The sequence below is a fragment of the Salmo salar genome, chromosome 23 (assembly GCF_965601325.2).
Source record: "Salmo salar chromosome 23, fSalSal1, whole genome shotgun sequence".
In the NCBI taxonomy this organism is placed as follows: Eukaryota; Metazoa; Chordata; class Actinopteri; order Salmoniformes; family Salmonidae; genus Salmo; species Salmo salar.
The window spans coordinates 42,907,772-42,920,721 of record NC_138313.1 but is presented as its reverse complement, the minus strand read 5'-3'; the positions used below and the strand labels follow the sequence as shown (position 1 = coordinate 42,920,721).

Here is a 12,950-nt window from a genome sequence, read left to right as displayed (position 1 = left end):
ATGTGTGTTTTCTCCTATATTTGTATTTTATTTTTAATCCCAGGACCCGTCCCCGCAGGAGGCCTTTTGGTAGGCCGTCATTGTAAATAAGAATTTGTTCTTAACTGACTTGCCTAGTTATAAAAAGGTTAAATAAATGACTTTCATTAATGACTAGTTCATGTAGCCATCATAGACATATCAATCAAAATACCACACACTATTTTGACATAAATGTTGCTGAGCTTCTCTGTAAAAGAATGAGGAAAAATACAGAAAAATTGGCATATCACAGATTATCTCACAATAATACACATTTAACCCAGTGAATAAGTAACGGGTTTATGTTTGACTGAAAAGAGATCGATTTTACTTCTCTCTCGAAGGTTTCCTGCGATACCTTGCCCTTGGCCACACCTTCAGGATACTCATTAAACTTCATTATCCCCTGAGTGGTTAATGCTGTGGAACAAAATCATGCATAGTATGTTGAGTGAGTGTTTTCTTCAGGAGTGATGAAATGTTGGGAACATTGGGGTGATTTATCTCAAAAACTCAGAAGTAAAATTTGGCGTTATTGCGTCAGATATGTTACGTGCGTCTGTCAACGAGAGATTATGTATAGATTTATATAGGGCCGAATCATCGGTATTCCCCCCAACTTTTGGATGAATCTCATTGTCCCCCACTTGTTTTTGAATCACTTATCTGATACAGTAAGTCGTTTTCCCACTGTCTTTTCCCATCCAAATGGTTTCTGGGCCATTACCATGAAAATGATCAAAGGAACCCTTTCCGTGATTCCCCCTCCATGTATTGAACAAAAGTGATGTGCTCTTATTTGGTAGGGTCAAAGATTCCAAAAACAGAATTCAAGTTTGTGTCATTGAACAGGCTTGGGCAATCCAGTGACTGGATTTTGGACATTCTTAACTGTTCAAGATGTGTGATATAACTCTCTTGGTCTCTGTAGTAGAAACAGCACAGAGGATGGGAAAAGATATATACACTACCAGTCATAAGTTTTAGAACACCTACTCATTCAAGGGTTTTTCTTCATTTTTTACTATTTTCTACATTGTAGAATAATAGTGAAGATGTCAAAACTATGAAATAACACATTTGGAATCATGTAGTAACCAAAAATGTGTTAAAGAAATCAAAATATATTTTATATTTGAGATTCTTCAAATAGCCACCCTTTGCCTTGATGACAGCTTTGCACACGCTTTGTCTATGCATGCAGATGACTCAACATTATACACGTCAGCTCCTACAGCGACATAATTTACTGCAATGCTTAACAAAGTGCTGCAGTTTCAGAATGGGGGGCAAGGAATAAGTTTAGTCCTAAATATTTCTAAAACTAAAAGCATTGAATTTGCGACAAATCTTTCACTAAGCCCTGAACCTCAACTAAATCTTGTAATGAATAATGTGGAAATTGAGCAAGTTGAGGTGACTAAACTGCTTGAATTAACCCTGCATTGTAAACTGTCACGGTCAAAAATGTTTACAACAGTAGCTAAGATGGGGAGAAGTCTGTCCCTAATAAAGTGCTGCTCTGCCTTCTTAACAACACTATCAACAAGGCAGGTCCTACAGGCCCTAGTTTTGTCGCACCTGGACTACTGTTCAGTCGTATAGTCAGATGCCACAAAGAGGGACTTAGGAAAATTACAATTGGCTGAGAGCTGGGCAGCACGGCTGGCCCATAAATGTTTTCTGTTGTTGTTTTTTAACCTTTATTTAACTAGGCAAGTCAGTTAAAAACTCATTTTTATTTACAATGACGGCCTACCCCAGCCAACCCTGAGCCAATTGTACGCTGCCCTATGGCACTCCCCAATCACAGCCGGATGTGATGCAGCCTGGATTTGAACCAAGTACTGCACTGAGATGCAGTGTCTTATTCCACTGCACCACTCTGGAGCCCTAAATGTACACAGAGAGATAACAACATTAATAATATGCATGTTATGTCAAATCTCTCATGGCTCAATGTGGAGGAGAGATTGACTTCATCATTACTTCTTCTTGTAAGAAATGTTGAACGCTGAATGCACCGAGGTGTCTGTTTTAAAATACTAGAGCACAGCTGGGACACCCACGCATACCCCACAAGACATGCCAACAGAGGTCTCTTCGCAATCCCCAAGTCCAGAACAGACTATGGGAGGCGCATAGTACTACATAGAGCCATGACTACATGGAACTCTATTCCACATCAGGTAAACCCCAGGAAGAGTAGCCGCTGCCTTGGCAGGAACTAATGGGGATCCATAATAAACCCCAGGAAGAGTAGCCGCTGCCTTGGCGGGAACTAATGGGGATCCATAATAAACCCCAGGAAGAGTAGCCGCTGCCTTGGCGGGAACTAATGGGGATCCATAATAAACCCCAGGAAGAGTAGCCGCTGCCTTGGCGGGAACTAATGGGGATCCATAATAAACCCCAGGAAGAGTAGCCGCTGCCTTGGCGGGAACTAATGGGGATCCATAATAAACCCCAGGAAGAGTAGCCGCTGCCTTGGCAGGAACTAATGGGGAGACATAATAAGTACAAAAAATACAAATACTGCAGAGGGAGCACGCCCCCATCCACATCGACAGGGCCACACATTACTGACAACCTGAATTGTTCCATCCACATCGACAGGGCCACACATTACTGACAACCTGAATTGTTCCATCCACATCGACAGGGCCACACATTACTGGCAACCTGAATTGTTCCATCCACATCGACAGGGCCACACATTACTGACAACCTGAATTGTTCCATCCACATCGACAGGGCCACACATTACTGACAAGGGCCACACACTACTGACAACCTGAATTGTTCCATCCACATCGACATTACTGACAACCTGAATTGTTCCATCCACATCGACAGGGCCACACATTACTGACAACCTGAATTGTTCCATCCACACAGACAGTGTGGAGAAGAAGGCACAACAGCACCTCTTTAACCTCAGGAGGCTGAAGAAAGCCAGCTTGGCCCCTAAAACCCTCACAAACCTCTACAGATGCACCATTGAGACCATCCTCTATGGAACGGCTGGTAGCCTAGTGGTTAGTGTTGGACTAGTTACCGAAAGGTTGCAAGATCGAATCCCCGAGTTGACAAGGTAAAAATCTGTCGTTCTGCCCATGAGCAAGGCAGTTAACCCACTGTTCCTAGGCCGTCATTGAAAACAATAATTTTTTCTTAACTGATTTGGCTAGTAAAATAAAAAATCCTGTTGGACTGTATCACCACCTGGTAAGGTGTCTGCAACCGCAGGGCTCTCCAGGGGGTGGTGCCTGCCCCACAGGACATCAACAGCACCTGGTATCACAGGAAGATCATCAAGGACCTCAGCCACCCAAGCCGCAGCCTGTTCACCCTGCTACTATCTAGAAGGTGGAGACAGTGCAGGTGGGACTTCTCCAGGCCATCAGACTGTTAAAAAGTCACCACTAGCCGGCCTCTGCTCTGAACTTTAGTCACTGTTACTAGCCGGTACTCGACCCTGCACCTTACGAGACTGCTGCCCTATGGACATTTATAATTGAATACTTGTCACTTTAATAGTGTTTACATACCGTTTTACCAACTTCATATGTATGTATTGTGTTCTAGTCAAGGCTCATCCTATAACTACTGCTGTACACAACTTTTTTATTCATATACTGTCCATAATGTCTATACACACCATCATATACATAGATAGTTATATTCCGGACTCTGACATTGCTCGTTCTAATATTAATTCCTTTATATTAATTTTGGGGATTTGGGTGTATTGTTAGGCATTACTGCACTGTTGGAGCTAGGAACATAAGATTTTCGCTGCACCCGCGATAACATCCGCAAAATATGTGTACGCGACCAATACAATTTGATTTAATTTTGAATGGATTAATGATGTGAGCTCCACACTCCAACCCAGTAGGTGGCGACAACGCAAATACTTTTGTTGGGGGTAAAGCTAACAATAAACTGAAAAACGCTTCACCCCAATGTTCCTAAATGGTCTTTGTTTTGGGTCCATTGATCGCCCTCAATCGGTACATTTTGTGAAAAAGGAATTCTAAACATATGTATAACAGGTATGTCGCTGCTCAACATCTTTTGTATTAGCACGTTTATATACTCCCCTGGCAATTTCCCAGCAAGCTTGTTTAGTAGCTAGAATGAATGTTAGTTGTCTGTAACCCTTCTTACCACCAAACGTCTTTGTGGTGTTGTGATAACATTCAGTTTGCCAAATCTAAAGGCCGATAGTTCGCCAATACTCCTACTGTGGTAAATTACAGTGTAAAAGGGCATATCATTGTAGCTAACAGCAACATGAATGTTAATTTATTTAAGTAAATCCTCGTAAAGATGGAAGAAAAGCAGTATACGTCACTGACGGTTCCTACGGATTATCTCCAACAGTGGTGAGTTGTCCTCCAAACGCGTTGGTGTTGGGAGGTTTTGCATAAAATACAATTGTTGTGGAGGTCTCCATCGACATGTATGAAATAAAGCTGATTTTACAACAACTGTCATAACAGTTCCTATCGTCATGGCCTACAACTGGCTATGTATTATTGTCATCATTAGACAAAGCATGCTTTTTTTGCCCTGCAACACTATACTTTTTAAAATTAAGAAACCATTATGATCCTGTGAAGACAGACCGGCAGGAAGGCAGACATTTCTACATGGTACAATGTACATGATTACGTAAAGATTTTGCAAAGAAAAAAGCTGATTGGAAGTTTATATGCAAAGTTACTCTATGGATGCAGAGTGAGGTGACACGTCATTGATAGGCCATTTACATTTAACTAAAGTAATCCTAGACGTTAAAACATTTGCGTACTTACAACATGATCATTAATAGCACACACACCCATGTCAAATCAAATAGTTGGCCCATGAGTAGGGCCATGAATGTTTTCTGACCAGGAAACATGAGACGTCAAACCAATGTGTGTGGGAGATTCTATGAAGGTTGCTGTCATATTTGTTGATGTAAACTCATATATACTGGGTTCCCAGGAGCATGAACCATTTCTCTATGGACCCTCAGTCATTTCTTTGTCTTCCGGTTTGTCACCTCTCTGGACAAACCCCATTTGAAAACAAAAGAAGATGGTGTCACCCCAGTCTGTTTCTTTTGTCTTCTGGACCTGTAGGTACCAGTCCACCCAGCAGCACCCCCAAGCTCAACATGTTATGCAGTACCATAACACGGGTCATATGGGTCATTACATGGAGGGATCCAGAGAGGACCGGGTCATGACAGAGCTGTCTGTCCACCAGGACCCCCCTGTCCACCAAGAGCTGGACTTCCATCACGACTTCCATCAAGAGCCTATTGTCCAACATGATCAGCCTGTAGATACATCACAAGGTATGTGATGACCCCCCCCCTCCTTACTTAGCCATGCCGTCTGCCATGTTTGCGTGGTCAATATTTGTACAGCTCTATTTGTCGTGCACTCTCTCCTCTGCGTACACACATTTCCCCAGTCCCCACCACCCTGGTGTTAACATGAACTGACCTATCCTCACGCGGTGCTGTTCCAGTAATCAATCCAATTGTATTTGTCTAGTACCTTCCACAGAATCATTGGGCGTGTCTGAGATTGACTACATTGCAGTCGAACTGCACAGGATCACTGATTTTTATAAATCCCCATTTTGCTTCCCAGATAACCACTCATTATGTGATCAAGATTTGCGATTCTGTACCTCACCTCAAATGGATTCCCCCGCAAACTTGTTAATTTTCTGTCTTTTAGCTCCGACGCCAGGGAAGAGAAAGAGAGGTCGGCCTCCCAAACAGAAGCCGGGGGAGGGCCAACCACAGGAGGACTACGATCAGGCAGAGGCCCTGAAGAAAGCCAAAAGGACCCTTAACCGTTTCAATGGCATGTCAGTGGATGAGGTTATGGCCAAAACGCTGCCAGATATTATTGACCACAACCTGGACATTTTGATAGTGAGTTTTAATGTCATTTAATTTGTGAGATTTTCAGATTGGTGATGTTGAGTAGGGCTGTTTATGTAAAGTTTGGCCAATTTTTTTATTTTTTATTTTTATTTTTTTATCTGTACTATTATTAATGATAGGCCATTCTACCCTGATGCTAGCCCATGGAATACACCATTCTACCCTAATGATAGCCCATGGAATACACCATTCTACCCTAATGATAGCCCATGGAATACACCATTCTACCCTAATGATAGCCCATGGAATACACCATTCTACCCTAATGATAGCCCATGGAATACACCATTCTACCCTAATGATAGCCCATGGAATACACCATTCTACCCTAATGATAGCCCATGGAATACACCATTCTACCCTAATGATAGCCCATGGAATACACCATTCTACCCTAATGATAGCCCATGGAATACACCATTCTACCCTGATGCTAGCACATGGAATACACCATTCTACCCTGATGCTAGCACATGGAATACACCATTCTACCCTGATGCTAGCCCCTGGAATACACCATTCTACCCTGATGCTAGCCCCTGGAATATACCATTCTACCCTGATGATAGCACATGGAATACACACACCATTCTACCCTGATGATAGCCCCTGGAATACACACACCATTCTACCCTAATGATAGCCCATGGAATACACCATCTACCCTGATGCTAGCCCCTGGAATACACACACCATTCTACCCTAATGATAGCCCATGGAATACACCATTCTACCCTGATGCTAGCCCCTGGAATACACACACCATCCTACCCTAATGATAGCCCATGGAATACACCATTCTACCCTGATGCTAGCCCCTGGAATACACACACCATTCTACCCTAATGATAGCACATGGAATACACCATTCTACCCTGATGATAGCCCATGGAATACACCATTTTACCCTAATGATAGCACATGGAATACACTCACCATGCTACCCTAATGATAGCACATGGAATACACACACCATTCTACCCTAATGATAGCACATGGAATACACTCACCATGCTACCCTAATGATAGCACATGGAATACACACACCATTCTACCCTAATGATAGCACATGGAATACACACACCATTCTACCCTAATGATAGCACATGGAATACACACACCATTCTACCCTAATGATAGCCCCTGGAATACACACACCATTCTACCCTAATGATAGCACATTGGATCAAACACAACTTTTCATTAGATTAAACCCATGTACTACGTGTGTTGTGAATTTGAATCTAATCAAAAATGCCTCTTCGGTCTCTAGCATTTTGCAATAATAAGAAATTATGATCCCTTTCTCAGATTGGTATCAATCCAGGACTGTTGTCAGCCTACAAGGGACGACATTACCCAAACCCAGGAAACCATTTTTGTACGTAGCACTCACTTCTATTTCCATACATACATACAGAGTACTGTAATACCACATACTGACTGCCTGATTAGGGTCATGTTCATTAGGGCAAAACATTGTGCAGCGGAAGAAAAAAAAACAAGCCATTCTTGTTGGACGAGTTCAAACGGTACCTCTCTCTTTGACTCGTTTTAGAACGCTTTCTTCCGTTTCGTGCCTAGTGAACACAACCCACGTTATTAGTAACATTATGATGAAAGTGATTGAGCTTGTTTTTGTTTTGGAACTTAGGGAAATGCCTGTTCCTCTCTGGTCTCACTGATGAGCAGCTCAACCACATGCATGATCTGAGCCTGCCGGAGAAGTATGGCATTGGCTTTACCAACATGGTGGAGAGGACAACGCCAGGAAGCAAAGACCTCTCAAGGTGTCAAACCTATAGTAATAAACCTATAGTAATAAACCTATAGTAATAAAAAAAAGCACAGATGTCATTAAACATCCATGCTGCATTTTCTTTCTAGTTCATTGTCTAGGCTAAATTTGTTACTATTTCTACAGCAAAGAGTTTCGTGAAGGAGGCCGGCAATTGGTGGAGAAGCTGAAGAAATACAAGCCACTAATTGCAGCTTTCAACGGAAAATGTGAGCACATTTTTAGAGGATATCAGTAATTACAATTATAGTTTGTTTTGTCTTTTACAGATAAAAACAGAAATACTTGTCATTTCGACAAAAGTTAGACCTACATCATTTCATGATGATATTCATTGCATTACGGTCTGGTTCGATTCCAGGCTGTATCACAGCGGTCTAAGGCACTGCTTATCAGTGCTAGAGGCGTCACTACAGACACCCTGGTTCAAATCCAGGCTGTATCACAACCGGCCGTGATTAGGTGTCCCATAGGGCCGGCGCACAATTGGCCCAGCGTCGTCCGGGTTTGGCCGGTGTAGGCCGTCATTGTAAATAAGAATTTGTTCTTCACTGACTTGCCTAGTTAAATAAAGGTTAAATTACTCTTCTTTGGCAGGTATTTATGAAATTTTCAGCAAAGAGATCTTTGGAGTGAAGGCAAAGAAACTCGAGTTTGGCTTACAGCCGTACAAAATCCCAGAAACCGAAACAGTAAGTAGTTTTACCAAAATACACTGAACCAAAATATAAACGCAACATGTAAAGAAAGTGTTGGTCCCATGTTTTATGAGCTGAAATAAAAGATCCCAGAAATGTTTCATACACACAAGCTTATTTCTCAAAAATGTTGTGCACAAATTTGTTTCCATCCCTGTTAGTGAGCATTTGTCCTTTGCCAAGATAATCCATCCACCTGACAGGTGTGCGAGCAGAATGCCCCATGGTGAGGTTATGGTATGGACAGGCATAAGCTACTGACAACGAACACAACTACATTTTATCGATGGCAATTTGAATGCAGAGAGATTGTCGTGCCATTCATCCTCTGCCATCACCTCATGTGTCAGCATGATAATGCATGGCCCTATGTCGCAAGGATCTGTACACAATTCTTAGAAGCTGAAAATGTTGCAGTTCTTCCATGGCCTGCATACTCACCAGAAATGTCACCCATTGAGCATGTTTGGGATGCTCTGGATAGATGCATACGACAGCGTGTTCCAGTTACCGCCAATATCCAGCAACTTCGTACAGCCATTGAAGAGGAGTGGGACAACATTCTACAGGTCACAATCAACAGCCTGATCAACTCTATGTGAAGGAGATGTCACGCTGCATGAGGCAAATGGTCACACCAGATACTGACTGGTTTTCTGATCCACGCCCCCCCCCCCCCCCCCTTTTTTTTTTTTAAGGTATCTGAACTCCATAGATTAGGGCCTAATGAATTTATTTCAATTGACGGATTGCCTTAAAATCTTTGAAATTGTTGCATGTTGCGTTTTTTAATTTTTGTTCAGTGTAGTAACTAGTAGCACATGTTTGTATCCATTCTCTCATTGTCTGTTCCTACTGTTGTTTTGGGGTCTGTTCAAGAGGGTACAACGTTATAGCTTCCGATAGAAATGCATTGTAGATCAAGTTTAGCGTAATGTCACGTAGAGCTGTGAGCCGTGTCGGCTCCAAACATTTCTACCTGCAACGTTGCGAATATCTTCACTCATTGCATACATCCCAGGTGTGCTACTTGATGCCTTCGTCAAGCCCCCGCTGTGCCCAGTTCCCCCGCGCTCAGGACAAGGTTCACTTCTACATCAAGCTGAAGGAGCTACGGGACAAGATCAAAGGTGTGGTCTCAGTGGCCCGCGAGGTGCAAGAGACTGAGTACCACTTCAACTTGGGACTTGCCAAAGGTAAAATAATGGTCATGACGGAGTTAAGTTAAGCGTTGCCACACTTCAGTCTCGTTCACGCTGCTATTTCAGAACGAACATGAGAAAGCCGTTAACTGAATCTCTGATATGTACTGAATCTAATGCCATTGATAAGGATGCCATCATGCGCTTCATGTTACGCCAATTATATCCAGTCATGTGGTGTACATTCAAATGATAAGTGAGGGTATGCTCTGTAGATTGGCAATCGTGTTGAAGAGCAGTGTTGTTGATCAGTAATCTTGTATTTCCTGTATCACTGCTACAGAGGATGCTAAGAGGATGGCCATCAAGGAGGAGCAGGTGGATCCTGAGTACGAGACCTGCGACGGGGAGCGCGAGGAGGCAAGGCAAAGCACAAGCTACTGCAACATTTCCTCCACCAAAGAGACCGGTGAGAGCAAGTTTCTGAAGAGTGGTTTTTTTTTGTCTTTCGTTAGTGCATCTCGGATGATAGGAAAGATGAACGACTTGTCATCACTATTCATACAGCTGTTGGTTTGTTAAAGGGTTACTTCAGGAGTTAGGCAATGAAGCCCTTTACCTTCTAACCCAGAGTCAGATGAAGCCCTTACTCTACTGACCCAGAGTCAGATGAAGCCCTTACTCTACTGACCCAGAGTCAGATGAAGCCCTTACTCTACTGACCCAGAGTCAGATGAAGCCCTTACTCTACTGACCCAGAGTCAGATGAAGCCCTTACTCTACTGACCCAGAGTCAGATGAAGCCCTTACTCTACTGACCCAGAGTCAGATGAAGCCCTTACTCTACTGACCCAGAGTCAGATGAAGCCCTTACTCTACTGACCCAGAGTCAGATGAAGCCCTTACTCTACTGACCCAGAGTCAGATGAAGCCCTTACTCTACTGACCCAGAGTCAGATGAAGCCCTTACTCTACTGACCCAGAGTCAGATGAAGCCCTTACTCTACTGACCCAGAGTCAGATGAAGCCCTTACTCTACTGACCCAGAGTCAGATGAAGGCCTTACTCTACTGACCCAGAGTCAGATGAAGGCCCTTACTCTACTGACCCAGAGTCAGATGAAGCCCTTACTCTACTGACCCAGAGTCAGATGAAGCCCTTACTCTACTGACCCAGAGTCAGATGAAGCCCTTACTCTACTGACCCAGAGTCAGATGAAGCCCTTACTCTACTGACCCAGAGTCAGATGAAGCCCTTACTCTACTGACCCAGAGTCAGATGAAGCCCTTACTCTACTGACCCAGAGTCAGATGAAGCCCTTACTCTACTGACCCAGAGTCAGATGAAGCCCTTACTCTACTGACCCAGAGTCAGATGAAGCCCTTACTCTACTGACCCAGAGTCAGATGAAGCCCTTACTCTACTGACCCAGAGTCAGATGAAGCCCTTACTCTACTGACCCAGAGTCAGATGAAGCCCTTACTCTACTGACCCAGAGTCAGATGAAGCCCTTACTCTACTGACCCAGAGTCAGATGAAGCCCTTACTCTACTGACCCAGAGTCAGATGAAGCCCTTACTCTACTGACCCAGAGTCAGATGAAGCCCTTACTCTACTGACCCAGAGTCAGATGAAGCCCTTACTCTACTGACCCAGAGTCAGATGAAGCCCTTACTCTACTGACCCAGAGTCAGATGAAGCCCTTACTCTACTGACCCAGAGTCAGATGAAGCCCTTACTCTACTGACCCAGAGTCAGATGAAGCCCTTACTCTACTGACCCAGAGTCAGATGAAGCCCTTACTCTACTGACCCAGAGTCAGATGAAGCCCTTACTCTACTGACCCAGAGTCAGATGAAGCCCTTACTCTACTGACCCAGAGTCAGATGAAGCCCTTACTCTACTGACCCAGAGTCAGATGAAGCCCTTTATCTAGATGAACTCGTGGATACTATTTTTACGTCTGAATAAATTGTGTTTTTTTTATTTTTATACTCCTTTCAGCAATGCCCAGTAAGGACCAAGCCCAAGCTACACCATTGAACCACATGCCATACGACCAGTGGATGACCCAGTCGTTTGCAGACCAGATACCGGACATTAGCTGTAACAGTAGCAATGTAGCTCAACCTCAGTTGGGAGCAGAAACCTTTTGAAGAAGGCCCCCACAAGAAAAGTCATTGGGTCACACCGTTTCTGAGGCATCATAATGCATGCGTCACACTAGAAGGAAGATGGAGGAGAAATGGCCAATCTTGACTGGACTCCTGTTTTTCAAATTCTCTCTTTAAAACACAGCCCATTATTTTCCCCCATTAATTTTTATAACTATTTATTGCATTTCATACAGCATGTGTCCAGTGTCTTATTTTTATATTTTTAAAGAATGGGATTTTGTTGTATCCCTCACATGTGGAAGTGTAATTGTGCTCTGGAATTTTTAAGTTTGTTATTACAGAGATATTAAATCAGTTGTACAACTGACATTGGCACTTGAATCCGGAACTTATTGATGTACATGGTTCATTATGACTTGTAAAGTGATCAAGTTGCATGAAAAAGATAGGCGCCTGACAGTCCCAGAAAACGTAATGCAACGGAAAATGAAGCTTTTCTTATTGGACAAATTCAAACTGTACCTCCCCTGTTTGCTTCTGCTTTGTGTCTCTAGTGAATTCAACTGTGGAAAGCTTTTAAAGAGAACTGGTTAAACAGGGAGGAACTGAAATGCTTACGAGTTTTGTTACAGTGTGCCCTAATGAACACGACCCTAGTTTCCGTCTCCTGTGTTCACAGCCACCTTTTCTAGCGGTCCCAGCAGTTTTCTTCAGGCCATTTCAAACAAGACAGTTTCAGGTGAAGTTTCCTCCTTATGACTGATGATCATGGCGTTTATATAATTCATCTGACCTCTGAACCATCTTCAGCAGAGCAACAGAGTTTATCATTTGCTAAACAAGACGGACATCTTACAATGTCAAACGAGAATATGTCCCTGGACGCAGAATCCAATCACTCCTTTCATTATACAGAAATAACCATGAAATTATCATGACAAATGTTTAGATGACAGTCCATCATTTACATGGATTGTAGCCAAGTCAGTTTTCCTGACAGTTGATTATACTTTCTGGGCACACAATGTTATTAGCTAGTCTATAAAGTGTATGCTCGGTGCCAACTTTCTACTCATGGATAATGAGTGCGTTTCGACTAGGCAAGTCAGTTAAGAACAAATTCTTATTTACAATGACAGCCTACCAGGGAACAGTGGGTTAACCTCCTTGTTCAGGGGCAGAACGACAGATTTTTACCTTGTCAGCTCAGGGATCTTG

The 12,950-nt window shown here is 43.1% G+C and overlaps 1 protein-coding gene across 2 annotated transcripts; it reads left to right on the top strand.

Annotated features, from left to right (window-relative positions):
* The first annotated feature begins 3,939 nt into the window (after nt 1–3,939).
* On the top strand, nt 3,940–12,099 carry LOC106584662 (G/T mismatch-specific thymine DNA glycosylase). 2 transcript variants are annotated; one of them, XM_014170162.3, is made up of 11 exons: nt 3,941–4,079; nt 4,342–4,412; nt 5,157–5,374; nt 5,766–5,965; nt 7,289–7,358; nt 7,632–7,767; nt 7,902–7,984; nt 8,373–8,467; nt 9,495–9,669; nt 9,959–10,084; nt 11,620–12,099. In XM_014170162.3, exons 2-11 carry the CDS (start codon nt 4,357–4,359, stop codon nt 11,769–11,771), a joined length of 1,311 nt encoding a protein of 436 aa, XP_014025637.1. In that variant the 5' UTR covers nt 3,941–4,079; nt 4,342–4,356; the 3' UTR covers nt 11,772–12,099. The 2 variants fall into 2 exon arrangements, with proteins under 2 accessions (XP_014025638.1, XP_014025637.1); XM_014170163.3 differs by lacking the exon at nt 4,342–4,412 and having other exon boundaries at nt 3,940–4,079.
* The last annotated feature ends 851 nt before the right edge of the window (nt 12,100–12,950 follow it).

Bases quoted from the DNA above. Each gene is read 5' to 3' on its own strand.
- LOC106584662 (XM_014170162.3), top strand. From the start codon at position 4,357: ATGGAAGAAAAGCAGTATACGTCACTGACGGTTCCTACGGATTATCTC. The intron at 5,375-5,765 runs GTATGTGATGAC...TCTGTCTTTTAG, and splicing joins GCCTGTAGATACATCACAAG to CTCCGACGCCAGGGAAGAGA. The intron at 7,985-8,372 runs GTGAGCACATTT...CTTCTTTGGCAG, and splicing joins TGCAGCTTTCAACGGAAAAT to GTATTTATGAAATTTTCAGC.